The sequence below is a fragment of the Tinamus guttatus genome, unplaced genomic scaffold, assembly GCF_059628265.1.
Source record: "Tinamus guttatus ecotype Peru unplaced genomic scaffold, ASM5962826v1 Tinamus_guttatus_pri_ptg000425l, whole genome shotgun sequence".
NCBI lineage: Eukaryota > Metazoa > Chordata > Aves > Tinamiformes > Tinamidae > Tinamus > Tinamus guttatus.
Window position 1 is genome coordinate 66525 of NW_028288959.1, and position 22618 is coordinate 89142.

General features: G+C 63.5%; 2 protein-coding genes across 3 annotated transcripts; both read right to left on the reverse strand.

Annotated features, from left to right (window-relative positions):
- Nucleotides 1-1465: 1465 nt before the first annotated feature.
- Nucleotides 1466-5106, reverse strand: LOC104574881 (leucine-rich repeat and fibronectin type III domain-containing protein 1-like protein). Of its 2 annotated transcripts, none has more exons than XM_088531711.1 (2): nucleotides 3715-5106; nucleotides 1466-2455 (listed from the first exon to the last, which is right to left on the reverse strand). In XM_088531711.1, the coding sequence occupies exons 1-2, from the start codon at nucleotides 5085-5087 to the stop codon at nucleotides 2047-2049; spliced, it is 1782 nt and encodes a 593-aa protein (XP_088387837.1). In that variant the 5' UTR covers nucleotides 5088-5106; the 3' UTR covers nucleotides 1466-2046. The 2 variants fall into 2 exon arrangements, with proteins under 2 accessions (XP_088387837.1, XP_088387838.1); XM_088531712.1 differs by having other exon boundaries at nucleotides 1466-2505; nucleotides 3715-5096.
- Nucleotides 5107-16691: 11585 nt separating this feature from the next.
- On the reverse strand, nucleotides 16692-22520 carry DHX34 (DExH-box helicase 34). The gene is given in 16 exon segments (XM_088531693.1): nucleotides 16692-16834; nucleotides 16918-17041; nucleotides 17161-17340; nucleotides 17415-17645; nucleotides 18378-18484; nucleotides 18560-18671; nucleotides 18774-18965; nucleotides 18968-19240; nucleotides 19312-19413; nucleotides 19497-19690; nucleotides 19761-19935; nucleotides 20017-20234; nucleotides 20302-20404; nucleotides 20514-20774; nucleotides 21465-21776; nucleotides 21849-22520. Coding segments are annotated over 16 exon segments (3393 nt in total). The 3' UTR covers nucleotides 16692-16697.
- Between the last annotated feature and the right edge of the window lie 98 nt (nucleotides 22521-22618).

The following is a 22618-nucleotide window of genomic DNA, read 5'->3' on the forward strand; positions in this document are numbered from 1 at the left end:
CAGCCTGGGACCCGCAGCCTGCAGGAGGGTTCTTCTGGTCCTCCAAGAGCTTCGCGTCATACCGCAATCAAGCTGCCGTAATTAAGGAAAGCACGAAGAATTATCAATGAGCAGCTCAGAAAACCATCCTCCTGCTGGCCCAAATGACCGACTTTTGCTCTTGGCGGCGGCGCAAAGGAGCGTTTAAGGACAGCGCGCGGGTGACGGCACCTTGAGTACCCCGGGAGCGAGGCAGCACCGCCGGAGGGCGGCTACAGGCGGCTCGCGCGGTGCGGACACCCCCACCGTCACCTCCAGGGAGACAAGCAGCAATTTGCACAACCGCACGTACAGCGTTTTCTTCCGAAAATGCTAAACCTGCACACCCTTATGTCACTGTTACCAACACACCCGGAAAACACGTCCCCAAATGACATTTTCCTCCATTGGTTTGGGAATTAAAACAGTAAAAAAAGTAACAAAGCAAAAACGAACAAGCAGAAAAACCCTCCTACTTCGGCAATTAATAAGACTAGCTGTATTAAAAAGTGTCATTTTTTTACAGTTATATTTATTATTTAATTTAAGGATCAAATAAAATATATTACTTAAATGCTGTAGAGATAAACAGCTTTTGCTGTCCACTGTGTAACTTTTCTTGGCCCAGGTTCTCATCTCCAACCAAGAAATGATATCTGTAGTCAGTAACAGGGTCAATGTTGGGAGAAAAATACCTCTTTTGTGTGTTGACTTGTAAATTGTGACAAAATCGCCTTGAAAATCAGTCCCTCGGTTCCCCGAGCCTTTCTGGCATTCGTTTTCTCATTCCGTTTCTTGCAGTTTTGATAAAGTTTTCCTGCTTTTCCTTGTTTTCCTTCCGAAGCCGAGCGCCCAAAACAGCACAAAGGATCCCCCCCGCCAAGGGGGATGTTTTGTTTAGCCAAGGTCCTTTTGGGCTTTGGAAAAGGGTACTCCAACCCCCGAAACCGGGGGGCCGTCCCAATCTGTCGGGATCCCTCGGAACAAAGGGAACGTTTGAATTATTCCGTACGAAGCAGCAAAACGACTCGCGTGGAAACACTGACATGATCCGTCTTTCGGCCGGGTACATCAACACTTCATGCAGTATCACAGAAAGAGACCGGGATAACGGAAAGGGATGCGGTGTCACAGTGTGCGGAGCGCCGGGGCCAACGCCGCGCTCCGCCGACATGGCAAAAGAAGGGAAAACAGGGAAAACCACCTCCGGGAGGACGTGTGGGCGCGGGAGGCTCCGGCGTGGCCAACGCGCCCGGGAGCGATTCCGACCCGCTGGAGAAGCCTCCCTGCCTTCGGAAGGAGCACGGGGGATTCCCAAAAGCAGAGGTTGCTCCAAGGCCTCCAGGGACACCAGCGTTTAGGAAACAACCTCCGCGAGTCGGGGTCTCGGCGCGTCATTCTGCGAGAAGAACCTCCCATTCGCTTTCCTTTCTTCCCAAGAGTAGCAATTTCTTTTTCCCATAGGGAACCTCTCCGTACTTCGTTTCTGCTGCGAGCCGCACGGCTCCGGTGCGTCGGTGACGATGACCAGCTCCGTGCTGAGGACCTAATGACTTTGTGTAACAAATCAGACCTGAAGAGATGAGCAGTTTTAGGCTGTTAAAGAATTCTGCCAGGAGAAAAGAAAGCAGAGGATCCTGAGAGTACATCTTTGCTGCTAGTTGGTAACCAAATGAACAGAAAGTGCATTTCGCTGAAGACAAACCGAGCCAGAACTGCGCTATGCTGCTGCCTCGACACCAGAGGTGTATGCTATAAAAGAACCAGTAAAAAAACCTTGTAAATCACACACTTATATTTAATATATTGAAACAAAATAGTTAAGAATGCGAGAACTGTTTACAGATTAAAAAAATATTTTTTAAACCATCTGATCTTAAAAATAGACAATAGTAGTGAAGCTTAAAATACAACCACTCGCATTAAAATGTTTCAAGCAATACCACCTCGGCGGGTGCCGCTCCGTGCAACGGCCGTTAGGATAACGCCTCCGCCGTTAGGAAGGTCGTGTTGGTCGGAGTCACTTTGTCACAGTCCAAATCCAGGACAGTTTTGCCCTTGGCGGGGGATCCCGGGCAATCCTGGCGCAGGCTCTCGCGGCGCTCGGCCAGCTTGGACGTGGAGCGCGCCATGGAGCCGCTCTGGCTGCCGTTGGTTTGGGAGCACACGTTGCTCACCTTGGCCGCCTTGTTCTTGTGGTGGTTGTTGTAGACCTTGTACTTCATGAGGAGGATGAAGATGAAAACGAGCACGGAGGCCACGATGATGCCCCCGATGATGATGATCATGGTTCCGCCCAGGAACTGCGCGTGCAGCGAGCGGCACTGGCGGTACTCCTCGAGCGTGGTGAACCGCACGCAGCCCAGCACGCGCGTCGCCGGCAGCGCCGGCGCGCCGGCCTCCAGCACGGCCAGCACGCACAGCTCGTACTCGCGGCCTGCAACCAGATCAGGCAAGAAGAAGGATTTACTAGCGGCTGGGATCATCCTGGAAGAGAAGATGAGCACAGTGAACGGCCGCGCTCCGCGAGCCCGAGCGGAGCTCTCTAAGCAGCGACGCCGCCGCGGGGCGGCTGGACGGCGCCGGAGCCGACCGAAGCGACGGAAAAGGCGGCTTTTAGCAGGGCAAATGTCTCCACTTTGGCCCGTTTCAAACAAATCCGGGCTCAGGGCACAAGTTTACACTGGATCTGGATCTGCCCATTGCCCTCTCCGGCCTCCGGAAAGCCATAGAGGAACGGGAGCAACAGATTTAAGGACTTAAAAGGCAGAGAAGCAGCAGTTAATTAATTAAACTGTACTTGAGCAATTTGCCACCCCCAGGAAGCACATTTGAAGATCAAGGAGCAAAAGCAAATTGAAGCCTTCGGCGCCCGGATTAACCTCGTTTCCATCTTCCACGCGCGGTGTCCTGCGGCCGGCACGCGCGGAGCGCGTTGGGAAGCCAGCGGGAGCACACGCTGCCTTCCCCAGCGTCCCGACGGGAATTCCAAATACGAATTCCCTTTCCCACCACTGCCGCCGGTGCTAACCACCCCGTGGAAAGGCTCCCACGAGCAGGGCTGGATGCCAGGGAGCTCCCGGAGAGCAGAGCCAGGTCCTGCCAACAAAACCCAGCCGGGCTCCACGCGGAGCGCCCGGCAGCGCCGCGACCGCGGAGCCGCGTCCGGCCGGAGCGTCCAGGAGGCTCCTTTGCTTTTCCAGGCACAACCGGCAGCGCCCCGAAACACCCGCGTTAACAGTCGCCAGGCAAACACCCAGGCAGCGTTTGGGGCCCGGCTTTGGCTTTTCCAGCAGCTCCCGCTGCCCTTTCCCGTTTTTGGGCCCCCTTTTCCCTTGCAGGGCCCTTCCCTCGCCCGCCGCGCGGCCGTGACGCGGGCGCCGCTCCGAGCCCCTCGTCACCGCGCGGCAGCGCTGCACTAAATTAAGGCTGTTTGAGCATACGCAGCGCGGCCGAGCCCACCTGCTCCGCGCGCAGCAGATGCCATCGCTGCTATACGGATCCGGCAGCGCATCGCCCGCTCCCCGCGCGTGACAGCTCTGCCCTTTAACAGCAGCGCTTGTGCTAACAACAAGAGGGATCTGCGTCCTCCTTTGGATGCTTTTCTCTCCACGGGGGAAAAGGAGAGGTTTGATCGCGCTCTAACGCGATCGGAGCCGGCAGGACGCGGCACACGCGGCGCCGCGGCCGCGTTACCTGTACACCAGGATGTCGTCGGCGGAGCTGTTGTACTGGATCTGGTACATGCGGATCCCCGGGAGGTGCTGCTGCGAAGGCCACTGGATGAGAGCGGACGACGAGGTCACCTCGGCCACCGTCACCTTCTCCTGCTGAGCCTTGGTGTCGTTGGGAAAACTCGACTTGGCGGAGATGAGGATGTCGGAGGGGCCGGGCTCGGCCTCCTTGTCGCAGCTGGTGCTGTTGGCGAGGCTGGGGAACGGCGTGACCAGGAGCTCCACGGGCGCCGTGGACTCCCCGGCGGCGTTGGACGCGATGCAGGTGAACGTGCCCTTCTCCGCCAGGGAAGCGGCCAGGATATCCAGCGTCCCGTTCTCGTAGGAGACGGTGCGGGACGTGTTGGAGACCAGCTTCCCGTCGGGCGAGATCCAGCGCACGTAGGGGTCGGGATCGCCCACCGCCTTGCACTTGAGCGAGACGCTCTGGCCCTCGGCGGCCGTGAGGCGCGGCGTGCGGTGCGTGATCATGGGCGGCTCGCACACGAACTCCTCCTCCTTGATGGACCAGAAGTACTTGCCCATGAGCTCCGGCGGCGACGCGCACGTCTCCAGGTCGTCCTCGCGCGTCAGGCGCCGCAGCCACACGAGCTCGCAGTTGCAGTGCAGGGGGTTCCCCCCGAAGCTCAGCACCAGCGACGTGAGCGGGGAGCCCTTGGACTTGGCGTACACCGGGATCCGCGAGAACAGCGGGTCCGGCGGGATCTTCTTCAGCTTGTTGGAGGTCATGTCCAAGCGGGCGAGCTTGTGCAGGTTGGAGAAGATGCCCTCCGGCACAAACTCGATGAGGTTGTGGTCCAAGCTGACCGTGTTGACGTTGGAAAGCTTGGCGATGGTTTCCCAAGGAACGTTAACGAGGTTGTTGTAGGACAGGTCCAGGTCTTCAATGGTCTCAATAAAGTCATCCAGCGACCCGGGAGAGATGTAGTTTAATTGATTGTTACTGAGTATGAGGTGCCGAAGATTAATTAAACCTTTGAAGTGGTCTTCATTGATATAAGTCAGTCTGTTGCTATCCAAGTGCAAGGCGTGAAGGCCTTTAAGGTCAAAAAACGCGTAGGGCATAATTTGACTTATTGTGTTTCTCGAGAGCGTCAAATGAATCAAATTGGTCATGTTGGCAAAGTCCTTCCTGCGGAGCGTGGTGATGAAGTTGTCCATGAGGCGCAGCTCCGCCGTGCGCCGGTCGATGCCGGGCGGCACGAAGAGCAGCCCGGTCTTGGTGCAGAGGATGGTGAAGGAGGGCGCCAGGTTCTGGCACGTGCACCTCTTGGGACACACCATGGCCTTCACGGCGGCGCCGACAACCAGCAGAGACACCAGCAGCCTTTCCATCGTCGGGAGAGCCGCCGGCCTGCGGGAGCAAGGAGGAGCGCTCGTGAAGACGCTCCCGGGACCGCGGCGCTTCCCGGGACGCTCGTTGCGCCGCCCGGCTGCTCCTTCCCTCCCGCTCCGGCTCGCCCCGCGCATCCCGGCGCTCCGGCCCAGCCCCCCCGCTCCGTCCTTCCCGCTCCCTCCGGGCCCCGGGATCGCCGCGGAGCCGCCGCGGGCGCTAAAAATAGCGGCGGGGCCGCGCGGAATAGCAAGCGGCGGCGCTGCCGCAGTGCCGCGCGCCGCAGCATCGCGATCGATGCGCTGCCCCCGCCGCCCTCCCGGCCGGGATCCTCCGGCGTTCCCGATCCCGAGCATGGAACGGGCGCTGCGTCGCTCCGAGCCGCTCCCAGCGAACGCAGTGGGAAGTGGTGCCGCTCCGGCCACGCCGCCCGTCCCTCCAATGAGGCAGCAAAAAAGGGGGTTTTAAGCAAAATCCCAAGTTTTCCTCCGGCAGGATTTAACGGCGCGCGCGGTTTGAAACCGCCCCGAACGCTCCGTGCTCGATGACAACGTGTGACTCGTTCCGGCAGCCGCGGAACGGGGCGCGCGCCGGCACCGAATGACAGCGCTGGGGACGGAGCGCTGACGACGGAGCCGCATTCCCGTGGAAATCGGGGCGGCTCGGAAGGGAAAAGCGGTCGCTTCCTCCTGGCACAGCGCGTGGCAGCGGCTGGAAGCGCCGGGAGCGCCGGGAAGGGCCGGGAAGGGCCGGGCGCCCGGCGTTCCCAGCTGTCCCAGGAGCCCACCCGGAGCATCCGGAGCACACGGAACGGGAGCCGGAGCTCCACCCTGCTGCTCCCACCTCCCGCAGCTCCGCGGGGACACGGGAATGGGAGCTATAAAGCGGGATGTGTATTGATACGTGTCATACATCCTGCACGGAAAGGGCGCGCGAGGCGGACGGGAGCGCGTCGGGATGCGGCTGCTTCGCTCCCAAAAGTTTCTTCCGCTTTTTCTGCCCCCTCCATCAATTACACGAACGGCCAAAGGGCAAACCCAGGGCCCGCGTCCCTATGGGCTTCCATGGAGCTTCCCGGCGCTCCCGGGGACGGAGCGCTCCGCCGCCGGCCGGCTGCGGATTCGGGATGTCGAGGGCCACTCGAGCGCCGGGAAGCGCCATCCAGCCGCTAATCCGCGGGAATGGCCGCGGAGGCGGCTCCCGAGAGCCCCTCCAGCAGCTCCTCAGGCAGATCCGAGCGCCCTGGGAAGCGCTAATGAAGGGCCTGCGACTTCCCATTATTTAACATATTAAATACTCGAGAAATTCCACTTTTTACCATGTAGGGATCCACGGATACGGTGAATTAAAGCCACGCTGCAAAAGCAAAGAGACGAACACGCCAAATGACAGCATCATAACCCACATTCTGCCTTTACAAGGACAAAAGTCCTTTAATATCTCCCTTACAATGCATCCTGATCCAAATTTCTAGGAAACACCTCGGCACAAAAGCCAGGAAGGAGCCCCAGGGCACTGGATTTTCCTTCGTCAGCAGCAGCGCTGCCCGGTTCATTAGAAAACAGACCGGGAGAAAACAAAAAAGGGAAAATAATCCCAAAGAATTCCAAAGAAAAGGGGACATGGGGACGAGGCAGAGCCCCACGGCACCGGCACACACGAGCACAAACACGGAGGGCTTTGAGAAACGAGGGTTTTATAGGGCGATTTTTAGGGTTGTCTTCACGTTTCCTAAAGGCAGCTGCTCCCGCATCACACGGCGGCGCTCTGGGCACAATCCGCACGGAGACGCGGAAAACCCCCGGATCCCGTGGCCGGGAAGCCTGCGAGATCCCGCCCGGGGTTTCCGAGGGGATCCGCGGGATTAAGCGCTGCTGCTCGCGGGATTTAGGGATCGTGGGGTTCCCGGAGGACGCCCCGCGCGGGTGCCAGCTCCGCGTTCACGAGCGGAACGCTCCTCTCCGGACACGGGCGCTGCTCTTCCCGGGCGACATTCCCGCTCCGCGCGGCTCCCAGGCAGAGCGCCAAGGAGGGAAGGAGCTGCAGGGTCACCTAGTCCAGCCCCTGGCTCCCAATTCCGCCGGCTCCCGGCGCGCGGAAGCGACGGGCTCAGCCTGGAGCGTTTGCGGAGACGGAGGAACACGAGGAGGCTCCTCCCGAACAACTAAAACGGAGCCCCAATATTCCCAGAAAGAGGGCTCCCCATCCCGCCGGATACGAAGCCCGGCCCATCTGTAAGACCACGGAGACTGCGCTGAATCTTTACGCTTATTCCCAGAAAAACCGGCTCCCGGATCCGCGCCGGGAAGCACAAGGGGCTCCCTCCCGGCCTGGAGAAGGGCTCGAGGCCATCGGCGTGGCCGGACAGCAGGAATGTCCTTCGTGCACCCAGGTGCTTCCCACAGGGATCACGGAACGCTCGCCAGCGAATTTAGGGATCCCTAAATCCCTAAATCCCATTTTTTGCTCCGCTCTTCGCTCGCCGGGAAGACGTTTCTCAGAGCCGTTTCCTGCCCCGGCCCTTGCACAAAGATGGGAACCGAATGCAAAGATCCCGGCGGATTCCGGCCCGGGCGCATCCGAGTTCTCCGGCTCCGGAGCCGCTCCCGCCTCCCGGCCGAGGTTTCCAAGCCCAGCGTCTCCGCTGATTCCCAACTCCAAGCCCCGGTTATGTAACCGCTCTGCTAGGAATCCCGGAGGATGCGTTTGCCAGGGAGCGGGAAAACCCCCCGATTCCCCCCAAACCGTCCCTGCTTTGTCCCGCGTGGGGCCGTGCGGCTTCGCACCGACCCGCGCTTCCTTTTGGGGCGTTTTCCTACTGTTTCGAGCAGATTTGCGCTGGCAAACGCGCTGCTGACCTTGCTGATCCGGGCTCCGGGAGCTGCTCCTCAGCGGATGCTCCCGGCACAGCTCCCGCGTCCGCCCCAGAGCCGGCGGAATAGAAGGAAAATCCACCAAGAGCGGATCCCACCTCATTTTACATGGAAAAAAGGAGTCATCTGGTCGTAGCGGGATGCGACGGGGCTCAGCGGAGCCTCCGCGATCCTCGACAGCCGCCGATTCCAAGGAATCCGCGCGCGTTCCCGAGCCGCTCCGCTTGGCAGGGAGCTCCTGTCGCTTCGGGGCTAAGCGGCGCCGTTTTCCTCATTGCTCTTCTGGAGAAGGGAACGGAGCCGCGCGGCGGCTGGGAGAACTTTGGCTCCTCTCGGCTGCAGCAACGGCCATTGCAGCTCGTTTTCCGGAACCGTGAAGTCTCCTTCGCTCCAGGATTTCCCCCCTGCAACCGAATTTCACTTATTCCACCCGCAGAACTGCCTCCCCAGAGGCATTAGGGAAAATCCCCCCGGAACGGCCGTGCGGATGACAAACGACTATTCCATTTTTTCCAGAAGAAGGTGGGAAGCGCCCGCCGCGCATCCGCGCTCCCTGCCCGTTCCTTAAGGAGCCAGAGCCGCCCGGATCGGCGTGGAGAAGCGCACGGGAGGAGGGAAACGTTCCCCGTCTTTCCTGAAGCTTCCACTGGAAACCTGCTCAGGCAAAACCTCCCGGGAGGAGGATCTAGGTCAGCGCAATTTGCAGGCGATTCGGTTTTTTGGGAGGAGGAGAGGGAAAGAAGCCGGTATTTTCCTTCCATAGGAAAATCCACCTTGCTCCAAGCGATCCGCCCTGCTCCAGCTGGGAAGACCTGCCCCACCCGAGCAGGAATCTTTGCTGCTGAGGCCAAGCGGAGCCGCATCCGTCCCTTCGGAGCCGCGTCCGTCCCTTCGGAGCCGCGTCCGTCCCTTCGGAGCCGCGTCCGTCCCTTCGGAGCCGCGTCCGTCCCTTCGGAGCCGCGTCCGTCCCTTCGGAGCCGCATCCGTCCCTTCGGAGCCGCGTCCGTCCCTTCGGAGCCGCGTCCATCCCTTCGGAGCCGCATTCTCAAGCCCCGGGCTCTGAACTTGCTCATTTGGCCTTCAAAGGAGCTGCCGGTTTGACCTTTCCCGCTTCCTTCGCTCGGAGCTCCCGGCACCCCCGCAGAGCAGCGGCTGCCGGCCCCGCCGGCCGCATCTCCAGCGGAATCCGGCACCGGAGGCGGAACCCGGATCGCGGGCTCTTGTGGGAGGGCGGCCGTCCCCGCCGGCGGCAAAGGGCTGGATGCAGGAGAGCTCCGGGCGGGATGCAGGAGAGCTCCGGACGGGATGCGGGGCTGGCTCCGGGCGGGATGCGGGGACGGCTCCGGGCGGGATGCGGGGACGGCTCTGGGATGGATGCAGGGACGGCTCCGGGCTGGATGCAGGGACAGCTCCGGGTGGGATGCAGGGACGGCTCCGGGATGGATGCAGGGCAGCTCCGGGATGGATGCAGGGACGGCTCCGGGATGGATGCAGGGACGGCTCCGGGATGGATGCAGGGACGGCTCCCGGCGGGATGCAGGGACGGCTCCGGGCGGGATGCAGGGACGGCTCTGGGATGGATGCGGGACAGCTCCAGGATGGATGCAGGGACAGCTCCGGGCGGGATGCAGGGACAACTCCGGGATGGATGCAGGGACAGCTCCGGGCTGGATGCAGGGACAGCTCCGGGATGGATGCAGGGACGGCTCCGGGTGGGATGCGGGACAGCTCCGGGCTGACTCCTGGATGCGGGGGGATTGTCGCGCTCCCCGCGGACCCTACGGAAAAGCCCACGCGGAGGAAGGGCCCCCTCGCGGCGAGCGCGGCCGTGCGGGAAGGAGCGAGCCGGAGCGGCAGGGAGAGCCCGGAGCGACGCGCGATCTCCTGGGATACCGGCTCGGGAAAAGAGCCGAGACTAAAAACGGAAGATTTCCTCCCAAACGCTGGAGCGGGGGGATGGATCCCAGTCCGTGATCTACGGCCATCCGGGCGCGTTACGGATTGGAGCGGCGAGCGGACGGCGCCAGACGCATCCCGGGCTGCTGCATCGGCGCCTGCGGCAGCTCCTCCGCATCCCGAACGACCCGGAGGCTCCCCTGGAAACACCGGGCGGCTCCGGGCGCCGCAATCCCGGGATTCCGGAGCAATCCCGGAGCAATCCCGGCGCGAGGGCAGCCCGAGCGCCGCCGTCCCCGCGGCGAGGCGGGAGGGAGGAGCGGCGCGACCTGCGTGCCCGAGACACCGACACCGCTATTCCGGCACGCAGAAATACGGATTTTTCCCGTTCTTTCACGCACATACGCGGGTTTTACGGACGCAGCCGGGTTTTCACGGCTCCGGGTGCTCCGTTCCCACCTCCGCAGGCGGCGGCCGGGGAAGGCGCCCGCTGCCGCAGCGAGCCCCCCCCGCCGCCTTCCTCCTCCTCCTCCTCCTCCCGGGCGCCCCTTCCCCGCCGCCTCCGGGCGCTGCCGCCGCGACCCCGAGGCGGGAGGAGGCCCCGGCGCGGCCGCCATGGCCGCGTCCCGCCGCCCCGCTCACCTCTCCCGCGGCGGGCGCGGCCGCTCCCGGCGGGCCTAGAGGGGCGGCGCGGCCCCCGCGTCCTCCATGGCCGCGAGACGGCGCGGGGGGAGCGCCGGGGCCGCGGCCCGAGGCGGCGGCGGCTCCGCTGCAGCCGCCGCTGGCGGCCCCGGCGCGGCGGAGCGGAGCGGGGCGGAGCGGGGCGGAGCGGCGGGGCCGCCGCCGAGCAGGCGCGTTGCGCTGCGGCGGGGGGAGAGTGACACGAAATGAAGCGAAGTGACATAAAATGGCGTCGGGCGCCGTCCCCGCGCACGTGCGGCGCCTCGCGCCCGCGCCGGGCCCGCGTGGCGGCCGGGGCGCTGCCGGTGGCACCCGGGGCACCGCGTGGGGCTGCCCGTGGCACCCGGGGACGCAAAGCGGCAGCTCAGGGCTGGCCCCGATGTGATACGGCGGCTCGGCGCGGCCGTGGGCACCAGGGCTGCAAAATGGCGTTCTGATACCGCCCTGGGTGTGAAATGCAGATTGGCGCGGCCATGGGCACCAGGGCCACAAAATGGCGCCCTGATACCACCCTGGGTGTGAAATGGCGGCTTGTTGTGGCCATGGGCACCAAGACCACAAAATGGTGCTGCCCTTGGCGCAACATGGCAACTTGGCGCAGCCATTAACACCAGGGCCACAAAATGGCGGCCTGATACCACCCTTGGCGCAACATGGCGGCTTGGCACCGGGGCTACAAAATGGCGTCCTGATACCGCCCTGGGTGTGAAATGGCGGCTCGGCGCGGCCATGGGCACCAGGGCCACAAAATGGCCCTGCCCTTGGCACAACATGGCGGCTCGGCATGGCCATTGGCATCAAGACCACAAAATGGCGTCCTGATACCGCCCTGGGTGTGAAATGGTGGCTCGGTGTGGCCATGGGCACCAGGGCCACAAAATGGCCCTGTCCTTGGCGCAACATGGTGGCTCGGTGTGGCCATCGGCACCAGAGCCACAAAATGGTGCTGCCCTTGGTGCAACATGGTGGCTTGGCATGGCCATTGGCACCAGGGCCACAAAATGGTGGCCTGATACCGCCCTTGGCGTGAAATGGCGGCTCGGTGCTGCCCTTGGCACCAAAGCCACAAAATGGCGCTGTCCTTGGCGCAACATGCTGGCTCCATTGACACCAAGGCCACAAAATAGCGGACTGATACCGCCCTGGGTGTGAAATGGCGGCTCAGTGCGGCCATTTGCACCAGGGCACAAAATGGCGTGCCCAGGCCCCAGACACCGAGCTCCAGGATGGAGAGCGCCGTTCAAAAACCTCCATTTTTGCTCTCAAGGATTCTCGTACTTGACTTTTCCTTGCAGGTGACCCAAAACCACCCGCTAATGCCCATTCCGAGAACGTCACTGGCGCTGCTTTGGGGCACAGAGGTGCCTGATGAGCAAATCTGGCCCTGCGGGTCTTGCTTCGTCCTTAAAATACCGCTTGAAAACACAGGTTTTGGGCAACAGCAGCTCCTTCGAAGTATTTGCCGTAGCGTCGAAGCGGTTCCTCGAGTTAACGGTGTCTCCGCCGCGTCGGGGGCCGTATCATCATTAGGGATAAGTGCCGTGGCGGATGGAGTGTGTAATTAATGCCAGAGCAATTTCCATCGGCTCCATCACTCTCCGCGGGGCCTGCCAGAGCGAATGATATTAACGGGGGGAATAAACACGGGCGCTACCGAAAATGAACACGCTTACCTGCCGAGCGGCCGTGGAAATGGTCCGTTCACGGCGAGGAAAAGAAGGGAAAAATCAGGAAAAGGGGAATGGGACAAACACGATCCGAGGGCTCCTGGCAGGGCCGGTGGTCAAAGCTTTATTTGATGGGTGCTGCTTCCCTCCTGCAGCTGCGTGTTGTCATACAATAAGATCAAGGCAAATATGTGTGCGCTAAATGCCTGCAGACGACGAGCGTGGAAATTGGGAAAGGCTGCGTTTCTCCGCGCTGGGAAAGCTGTAATCTGCATTTATTTGCATCCGCGATGACTTCAAAATTAGGAGTGGTTCTTTTGAGTCCGCTCTTTGGGAAGGGAGAGCCAAGACTGCCGAATTGTGCTTGCGATTCCGTATAATAGATCAGGGAGATTTAGTCCCCATGGAAGGTTATTTCCTACATGGAGGAAAGGCAGTACCGAATTCCTGGAAGCCCCACTTAGCCGGATTCAGCCCCAAATATTGCACTGACGTCAATGTGGGAAAGGGATCCCGGTGGAAACCTTCAATATTTGCCCCCTTGGATCACAGAGATGATGTGGCAAGGGGCAGATCCCATTCCTCAGCCCTAGAATTCCAACCGTTCCGGCTAGGGAAGAGACGCGCGGGATATTCGCGCTGTCGGATTGGAGCAAAACGGAGCCGCGGAGCCCTGTTTTCCGATGAGCAGGAAAATTCCATCGGCACGAAGCCGACGGAAACAAAACGCTCTTCCTCAAGGCTTTTGAGCGGCTCTAAGTGCCTTCCACCTCTCAGATGTCTCCATACGGACCATATACGTTGCTGGCCCCTTTGGGTGTCCTATTAACGCGTCGCCCGCCCGGAGCAGGGTTTTTGCTCCGTTATTTTCAGGATTCCTTGTTTGTTGAAAGCCGGGATTCTCTCGCGTTGCGTTTTCTCATACACTCCCTTTTTGTTGTTGCTGTTTAAATATTGGATTTTCTGCTCCCGGTTGGCGCTTTGCAGCACGAGACGACGACAGCTGGGAGAAAAACACCAAAACTCGGCTCAGACTTCCAGGAAAAATCACGGATGCATCCGGACACGCCGCCGCAAGCCCCATCCGATGCCGCCCGTTTTCCTTGGTTATTTATTCCCTTTTTTCCCCCTCGCTGCGAACGGGGAGCCCGTTTAGCCCATGTGTTTCCAAAGAGGCATCTGAAAGTGCAGAGGGCCATAAAACGTCCCGATAAAGTGCCCGGACGGGCAGAAAACGTCAAGAAACACTTTGATAACTTAGTTTTATTGAGCTGTGGAGTTGCCACTAAGACCCTGCCCTGGCCACGAGCGGCTTCTGGGGAGCCCCCCTTGGGTATTTTAGGATTGTGATACCCTATATATCTTATATATCTGTATATATCCTATATATAAGAGCAGTCTCGCGGATGGGGGCGCTGGGGACGGGGCAGCCCAAACGGCACCAAAAGCGGCTGCATTTGGAGCCGCGTGGGCAATTAGCGGCTAATTCCAGCTCATTGAAGGGCTTACGCGGTTAATCCGATGGGTTCTCCTGCTTAAACCTGCTTTTGTTCCCGGCGCCAATCCGGCGCGGGCGAGCGTAATTCCCAGCTTTCCCTGGCCGGAATCTCCTCGCGGCGCCTTCGGGAGCGCTCCTTTCCCATGGATGGAGCCTTTTGGCGTGGGAAGAGCAGGAGCTTGGAGAGGATTTAAGGAGCGTCGGCGTCGGATGCTGCTGCAAGGAGGGAAAACGGGAAGAACATATCACGCCTCTTCATTCCGGAGCAATGCGCTCCTCGGGAATAGCGCTGTATGGGGCTCCTTGGCACGCCGGTTCCCATGCGGATCTTTGGGAGCTCCCGCTTGGCCGGCTGGAAAAGGCACTTGTGCCCTGGGCCGCTCGGAGGGGCTTTGGAGATGGGAAGATCCCAAGGCTGGGATGCTGGGAAGAGCCCAACGCTTCAATGCCGGGAAGATCCCAAGGTTGGGATGCTGGGAAGATCCTAAGGTTGGGATGCTGGGAAGATCCTAAGGTTGGGATGCTGGGAAGATCCTAAGATTTTGATGCTGGGAAGATCCCAGGATTTTGATGCCAGGAAGATCCCGAGGTGTCCATGATGGGAAGACCCCAAGGTTCTGACACCGGGAAGATCCCGAGGTTTTGATGCCAGGAAGATCCCAAGGTTTCGATACCGGGAGGATCCCGAGATTTCAATGCCGGAAGACCCCAAAGCTTCAATGCCGGGAAGATCCCAAGGTTTCGATGCCGGGAAGATCCCGAGGTTCTGAAGCTGGGAAGATCCCGAGGTTCCGATGCCGGGAGGATCCCAAGGTTTCGATGCCGGGAGGATCCCGAGGTTCCGATGCCGGGAGGATCGCGACGTTCCGATGCCGGGAGGATCCCGACGTTCCGATGCCGGGAGAGCCCGGCCGTCGCCGCGGGGGCCGTCGCGCTGCTCCCGCCGCGGCTCCCGCAGGATCTTCCCAAGTTAAGGCCTAATTAATTCTCGCTCTCGACTCCGGCGCCGGCACAAAGGCAGCGCGCGGTTAATGTCGCATTCCGCAGCTGTAATTAAATTAAGCAAAAGCAATTTCCCATCAGCTCAGGTTATCGGGAAAAAAAAGGCAAAACAAAACAAAAAAAGGCCGAATTGCTGCAATTATTACAAGAAATGAAACCTTTTTAACGCGGAACGAGGCGGTTTTATTCGCAGCGGCAGCGTTTTGAGTTTGCTGCGGCGGCCCCAGGGCACAAAGAGGCCGCAAGGAGCCGCATCCCGAATCCCCAATCCCGCGGGACTCACCCAGACCTGCTCCCGCGTGTTCCCAACGACCGGCGGCTGCTCCGGGAAGGATCCGGCAGCTCCTTCGCTGAGGAGAGCGAGCGGAACGGCTTCGTTAGCTAATGAACTGCCAGGAATAATGGAAAATCCCGGCGTCGGAGCAGCCGGGGCCTCCCTTTTCCCGGTTGCTTTTCCTGGACTCCCAGTTGCAGCCGCTGCTCCTTCGAGTGCCCTCGTGCAGCTCCCATCGAATCCCGGGAGCAACCGCTGCCTTCTGCCCGGGATGGCGCCTGGTCGGAGCGTGGGATGCACGGGAGCTGAAGGAAGCAAAGCCGGGTGATCCCGGAGCATCCCGGAGCGCCCTGGAGCACTCTGGAGCATCCCGGAGTGCCCTGGAGCATCCCGGAGCATCCCGTAGCTCCCTGGATCATCTTGGAGCGCCCTGGAGCATCCCGGAGCTCCCTGGAGCATCCTGGAACACCCTGGAGCATCCTGGAGCATCCTGGAGCACCTGGGAGCATCCCGGAGCATCACAGAGCACCCCGGAGCATCCCAGAGCGCCCTGGAGCATCCTGGAGCTCCCTGGAGCATCCCAGAGCATCCCGGAGCATCCCGGAGCCCCTCGGAGCATCCCAGCTGAGCTGCAAAGGGCGCTCGGGCCTCCTGCCTCGTGACATCCATTGCCGCTGCCTCCCGTCCTTCCCGCTGGCTCCTGCTCCTTTGCGTCGTGTCCAAGCGGGAACACAGCTGGGAGGGACGGGAAGAATTCCCGCTGCGGGACGTCCAGCTAAATCCCGGAGCAACGGGCGCCGGTGCAACCGCAACCGGCCCGGGATTCCCTGTGGGGCTGCGAGCCAGAGGCGACGTGGACGGGAAGGATTTCTGCTCCATTCCCATCGGGATGAACCGCGCTCCGAATCCACGGAACCGGGAAGCAGGGCTGCAAGCGGCAGCTGCGGGGTCGTTTACGTATCAACATCCATACGGACACGGAGGCGCCTGGAGCCTCGTCAAGGTGTTTTAATTAACGGGCGCTTCCCGCCCCGCTGCTCCCGTGTCCTGGGGCATCTCCGTGTGCCCCCCTAATTGCATCGCCCCAATTAGCGGCTGGGAGGGGGCCGGGTCCCTCTGTGTCCTCTGGAGGAGGCACTCGCGGCAGGTTCGTTAGCGCCGCATTAATTAATCAGCATCCCTCCTTCCCAGGGAGCTGCTCACAGGACGGAGCGCCGCTGACGGAGCCGGAGATGCCCGGGATGGGAGCGGGATGATCCGGAGACACCGCGGACGAGCGTGGGATGATCCAGGGCCGGGATGATCCAGAGCTGCCACAGGTGAGTGTGGGATGATCCGGAGACACCACAGGTGAGTGTGGGATGATCCAGGGCCCAGGATGATCCGGAGCTGCCGCGGGTGAGTGTGGGATGATCCGGAGACACCACAGGTGAGTGTGGGATGATCCAGGCCCTGGGATGATCCAGAGCCGCCATGGGTGAGTGTGGGATGATCCGGAGCCACCATGGGTGAGTGTGGGATGATCCAGGCCCGGGATGATCCGGAGCCGCCATGGGCGAGCGCGGGTGGCCGGTTAATGGGTGCCCCACGCTGGCCGTGCCGGCACATGGAGCCCCTCCTGCACCACGGGCACCAAAAAGGCGTTATTTCTGCTTGTTTTTCCCTTAAAAAACCCAGGAAGCACCGCGGGATCCCCCGCCCGGCTCACCGCCGGCGCCGCGTCACCGGTGCTGCTTCCTGTGCCGCAGGATCTCAGAGGGGGTGAAGGAGAATTCCCGCTCGCAGACGTCGCAGCGGAACGGCCGGTGCAGCGGCGTGAGCACCGGCGCGGGGCCGGCGGCCGCGTCCTCCGCAGGGGCTGCGGGAGCGGGAGCGTCGGCACCGGAACGGCACCGGAGCGGCTCCGGAGCGGCGCCGCGGGCGCCCCGGCGCGCTGCTCACCCTGCGCGGGCCGGCACGCGCTCTCGTGGCACGCGCGCTCCAGCGGCGTGAGCGGCGCGTGCAGCTGGCAGCGTGGGCACGTCCAGAAGCTCCGCAGGCAGTCGCCGTACAGGTCGGTGTCGCCCTGCGGGACGCGGCGCATCGCGGATCACACATCTCCGCTGCGGCGTGTTACGGATCACGCGGCCCCATCGCGGTGCGTCGTGGATCACGCGTCCCCATCGCGTCACGCGCTGCACTCACGGCCAGGCAGTCGTAGGTGAGGAACTCGGTGACCCGGTATCCGCCTTTCACCTCGTCCGGCTTCGGATCGGCGCCCGGGAAGATCCCCGGGAGCCGGGGGGCGGCCGCGGCGGCGCCGCGCGGCCCCACGTAGAGGTGATGCTTCTGCAGCGGCGTGAGCTGCCGCAGGGTGTAGGGCACCTGCGGGGACACGGGGGATGAGCTGGACCCTGATGGGACACGCGGCACCGGGACGGGCGCGCGGCCGCGCTCACCTCCGCGCGCGCGAAGTCCAGCAGGTCCCGCGTGAGCGCGGCCGCGTCGCCGGGCGCCCCGCGGAGCTGCCGCTGCAGCAGCTGCTCCCACGCGCCGCGCAGCCGCAGCGCCGTCGCCAGCAGGCGCGCGGCCGCCGCCGCGTCCGGCACCGCCAGCTCCAGCCACCCGTCGGCCACCACGCGGGAGCAGTCGGCGCTCGTGTCCAGAGAGCGCGCGAAGAGCAGCAGGGCCTGCGGGGGACGGGAGGGAGGGGGTCAGCGACTGGGGTTAGGGTTAGGGGGTGAGGGTGAGGGTGTAGGATTAGGGTTTAGGGATAGGGTAAGGGTTTACAGTTAGAGGGTTGGGGGTTTGGGTTTAGTGTTAGGGTTAGGGGTAGGGTAGGGTTAGGGGTTGGGGTTAGGGGTTAGGGTTAGGGTAGGATTAGAGCCCTTTAGGGTTAGGCTTAGGGTTAGGGGTAGAGCCCTTTAGGGTTAGGATTAGGGTTTAGGGTTAGAGTTTAGGGTCAGGGTTTAGGGTCAGGGTTTAGGGTCAGGGTTTAGGGTTTAGAGTTTAGGGTTAAGATTTAAGGATTGGGTTAGGGTTATAGTTTGGGATTAAGGTTAGGTTTAGGGGTTAGGGTTTGGAGTTAGGGTTGGGTTTACGGTTAGGGTTAGGGTTTAGGGTTGGGGGTTACTATTAGGATTAGGGGTAGCTGTTAGGGTTAGGGTTAGGGGTTGGGTTAGAGTACAGGGTTAGGGTTAGGGTTAGGGTATGGGGTTAGGGCTTGGGAGTTTAGGGATTATGTTTAGGGTTTGGGATCAGCGTTAGGGTTTATGGTTAGGGTGTCAGATTAGGCTTAGAGTTTGGGGTTAGGGTTGGGGCGTTAGGGTTTGGGATTTGGGTTTAAGGTTAAGGTTTAGGGTTAGAGTTAAGGTTAGGGTTAGTTTTAGGGTTAGGAGCGGGGCGCGGCGCTGGGCACCCACCTGCAGCGCCGGCACCCGCAGGCAGTTCACCAGGTAGGGCTTGTTGGTCTCCAGCAGCGACACGAAGGCCACGAGCTGGTGGTGGCAGCTCAGCCCGTCCTCGGCGGCTGCAAGGGGACAACGGGGACGTCCGGGCGGGCCGCGCGCGGGGACACGGGGGGACCCACGGTCCCGTCCCCCACCTGGCGCGTCCCCGCGCTCCGGGCCCTGCTTGGCGTGCAGCAGCTCCGGGTTGGTGGCGAAGACGCTCGTGGGGTGCAGCACGACGCCCTGCTTGCTCCTAGTGTGGAAAATCTGCGGAGCGAGCGGCGCCGGGCTCAGCGCGGAGCGCGACGCGGGACACGGGACATGGGACACCGGACACCGGCCACGTCCGGCGCCGCGCGGGCTGCGCACCTGCTCCGAGTCCCTGCGGGCGCCGTTGAGCGCGTCGGGCACGGCCAGCTGCGGGTACAGCCCCCGGCACAGCACCAGCTTGAGCAGCGCCAGCTGCGCCGGCACCGGCGCGGCGCCCGCGGCCGCCTGCAGCTCCCCCACGTCGTGCCGCAGCTTGAACTTGACGTCCTGCGGGACGGATCGCGCTCGGAACACGGCCCCGCCGCGGCGCGCGCCGGCCCCCGGGCGGGATCCCACACCTGGATGTCGACGCCGGCGCCGGCGCCGCCGGCCTCCTCCTCCTCGCTGGAGGAGCCGCCGGCGCCGTCCTGCAGCCGCAGCACCTTGCGCTTGCGGCCCTCGGTCTCCGCGTGGCTCCGCCACAGCCGCTGCAGCTCCCGGCGCTCCCGGTGCCGGCTCTGCCGGCTGTAGCTGTCGCTGGGCCGCGGCGACGCCGCCTCCAGCAGCTGGTGGTCTCGGAGCAGCTCCTGCGGGGAGAAGGTTGGGGATCCCCCATTCCTGGGGATTCCGGGACACGGCGGTCCGGATCCCACCGTACCTGGAACTGGCGCCGCAGGTTGGCGGCCTCGTAGAGCCGGTGCTCCTCCAGGCCCCGCCGCCGGCACCACTTGCGGGAGTTTCCGCCGCGCTCGGATTTCACCTGCCGGGATGAGCCGGGGGCTCAATCCGTATCCGGAATCGGCCCCGGCGCGGGGGGACCCTCCGCGTCCCGGCGGTCCCTACCCGGAGCCACTCGTTGAAGACGTTGAGCAGCGTGAGCGGGTCCCCGTGGGGGCTCTCGAGCGGGCGCCGCGCCGCGGCGCGGTCGGTGCGGCCGGGCGCCGCGCGCAGGAAGGGCGACGGGACGCTGAGCGCCGCCGCCACCGTGAGCGCCGGCGCGGCCAGCCCGAACAGCGCGCCCAGCACCAGCACCTTCCCTGCGGGGCCGGGCGCTGAGCGCGGGGCCGCGGCGCCGCCGGTGCCGCCGCGCGCACCCCGAGCACTCACCAATCACCACGTCCACGGGCAGCCGCGCCAGCAGGTCCCCGATGGGCGTCAGCGCCTCGGCCGCGTCCAGCGCGCCCTGGTCCCGCAGGTAGCGCACGGCCGTCTCCAGGCTGGCCGGCGGCGGCGGCTCCAGGAACGGGAAGCTCCGCGGGTCGCCCAGGCCCATGCTCTTGAGCTGCCGAACGGCCGCGTTGGCCCCGGCCCCGGAGGGCCCAGGCGTCCGGGCCGCGTCCGGAGCGGGAGGGCCCGGCCTCACCTGCAGCACCAGCGCGTCCAGCGCGACCCGCTGGATCTCGGGCACCGGGTAGGGCGCGAAGGCGTCGTAGTCGGACTCGGCGTAGAGCCGGTAGCAGACGCCGGGGCCCGTGCGGCCCGCGCGGCCCTTGCGCTGCTCCGCGCTGGCCCGGCTGATCCAGAACTCCTGGAGCCGCTGGAGCTTTCCCTGCGGGTCGTAGCTCATCTCCTTCACCTTCCCTGCAAGGAGGTGGGACGTGAGCGCCGGGCGGCCGCGGCGGCACCGCGCGCGGCGCCGGGGCCTCACCGGAGTCCAGCACGAAGCGGACGCCGTCGATGGTCACCGAGGTCTCCGCGATGTTGGTGGACAGGATGCACTTCCGAACGCCGGGAGGTGCCACGTCGAAAACCTGGAGCGGGGAAAGGGCGACGCTGCGTGGGGACGTTACGGTAAATCCAGGCGGCCCCGGCTCCCAGCACCGCCGGGGGGACCCCCGCAGCTCCGCGCGCGGCGCCCACCTTGTCCTGCTCGGCCACGGACAGCGTGCTGTGCAGCGGCAGCACCACCCAGCGCTGCGTGCGCGCGGCGTAGGCCTGCGCCGCGTCCTGCACGGCGCCGATCTCGGCCACGCCGCTCAGGAACACCAGCAGGTCGCCGCGCTCCTCCGGCGGGTACTTGTGGTCGATGGCCTGCAGCACCCGCAGGAAGGGCCGCGCGTCCAGCCGCTCCGCCTTCCCGCCCGCCGGAGCCTCCTCCTTGGGAACGGGCTGGTACACGACCTGCGGGAGCGGAGCGCTGCGGCGGGCGGCGGCGCGCGGATCCCGGCCGCGCTCCGGGCCATCCCGGCGCTCACCGTGGGTTACGGTTTGGGATTAGGGTTAGGGTATGAGATTAGGGATTAGAATTAGTGTTTGGGATTAGGATTAGCGCTAGGGATCACGGTTTGGACGATCCCGGCGCTCACTGTGGGTTAGGGTTTGGGATTAGGGTTAGGGTTTAGGGTTAGGGTATGGGATTAGTGTTTGGGATTAGGATTAGTGTTAGGGATTAGAGTTTGGGTGATCCCGGCACTCACCGTGGGTTAGGGTTTGGGATTAGGGTTAAGGTTTAGAGTTAGGGTTTAGGGTTAGGGTTTAGGGTTAGGATTAGGGTTTGGGCAATCCTGGCACTCACCGTGGGTTAGGGTTTGGGATTAGGGTTTAGGATTAGGATATGGGATTCGGGATTAGGATTAGTGTTTGGGATTACGATTAGCGTTAGGGATCACGGTTTGGACAATCCCAGCGCTCACCATGGGTTAAGGTTTGGGATTAGGGTTTGGGATTCGGGTTAGGGTTTAGGGTTAGGGTGACCCCGGCGCTCACCATGGGTTAGGGTTTGGGATTAGGGTTTGGGATTAGAGTTAGGGTATGGGATTCGGGATTACGACTAGCGTTAGGGATCACGGTTTGGACGATCCCAGCGCTCACCGTGATGGGGAAAATCCTGCCGGGCACCTGGAGCACCGGCGCGCCGCCGAAGTAGTCGGAGAAGAGGCCGATGTTGATGGTGGCCGACATGAGGATGAGCTTGAGGTCGGGGCGCGCGGGCAGCAGGCGCCGCAGGACGCCCAGGAGGACGTCGCCGTGCAGGTGCCGCTCGTGCACCTCGTCGGCCACCAGCACGCGGTAGCCGGGCAGCGCCGGCTCGCGCTGCGCCTGCCGCAGCAGCAGCCCCTCCGTCAGGAACAGCACCTTGGTGGCCGGCGAGCGCGTGCTCTCGAAGCGGATCTGGTAGCCCACCTGCAGGAGGAGGAGGAGGAGGAGGTGAGGAAGAGCGCGGGACGCCGCGGGGCCGCGCCGCGGCGCGCTCACCTGCTCCCCGTACTGCTGCAGGCTCTCGAAGGCCACGCGCTTGGCCAGCGCCACGCAGGCGATGCGCCGCGGCTGCGTCACGGCCACGCGGCCGTAGCCGGCGGCCAGCAGGAACTGCGGCACCTGCGTGGACTTGCCGCAGCCGGTGTCGCCGGCCACCACGACCACCTGGTGCCGCGCCACGGCGCGCAGCAGCGGCTCGCGGTAGCGCGCGATGGGCAGCGCGGCGCGCTCGCGCTGCAGCCGCGCCAGCCGCGCGAAGCTCTGCTTCTGCGCGAAGTCCAGGTAGTGCAGCAGGGCCCGGCGGAACGCGGCCAGCTGCCCCCGCGGCAGCGCCGGCTCCGCGCGCCGCCCGCGCGCCGGCACCGCCAGGTTGATGCGGTACCGGGGGTCGTAGGCGCGGGGCAGCTCCAGGCGCCGCGCCGCGGCCGGCGGCTCTGCGGGCTCCGCGGGCTCCGCGGGCTCCGCGCGGCTCCGGCTCCCGCTCCGGCGGCTCTGGAAGCGCCGCAGCCGCTCGAAGAAGGCCCAGAAGTCGCGGGCGTCCTCGGGGCGCTCCAGGTAGAGCTCCTCGAGCCGGCGCCGCGCGGCCGGGCACTGCCAGTCCCAGTCCTGCTCGGGCGGCGACGGCTCCCGATCCCGATCCCGATCCCGCAGCTCCTTCTCCGACGGCATCTCCGGATCCGGCGTCCTGGGGGGGTCCTGCCGTGTCCCCCCCAGCAGATCCCCTGGTTGCAGCCGGGGGAGCCTCCTGCCACCCAGGCGGGACCCCC

Bases quoted from the DNA above. Each gene is read 5' to 3' on its own strand.
- LOC104574881 (XM_088531712.1), bottom strand. From the start codon at position 5,087: ATGGAAAGGCTGCTGGTGTCTCTGCTGGTTGTCGGCGCCGCCGTGAAG. The intron at 2,506-3,714 runs GTAACGCGGCCG...CTTCTCTTCCAG, and splicing joins GACGACATCCTGGTGTACAG to GATGATCCCAGCCGCTAGTA.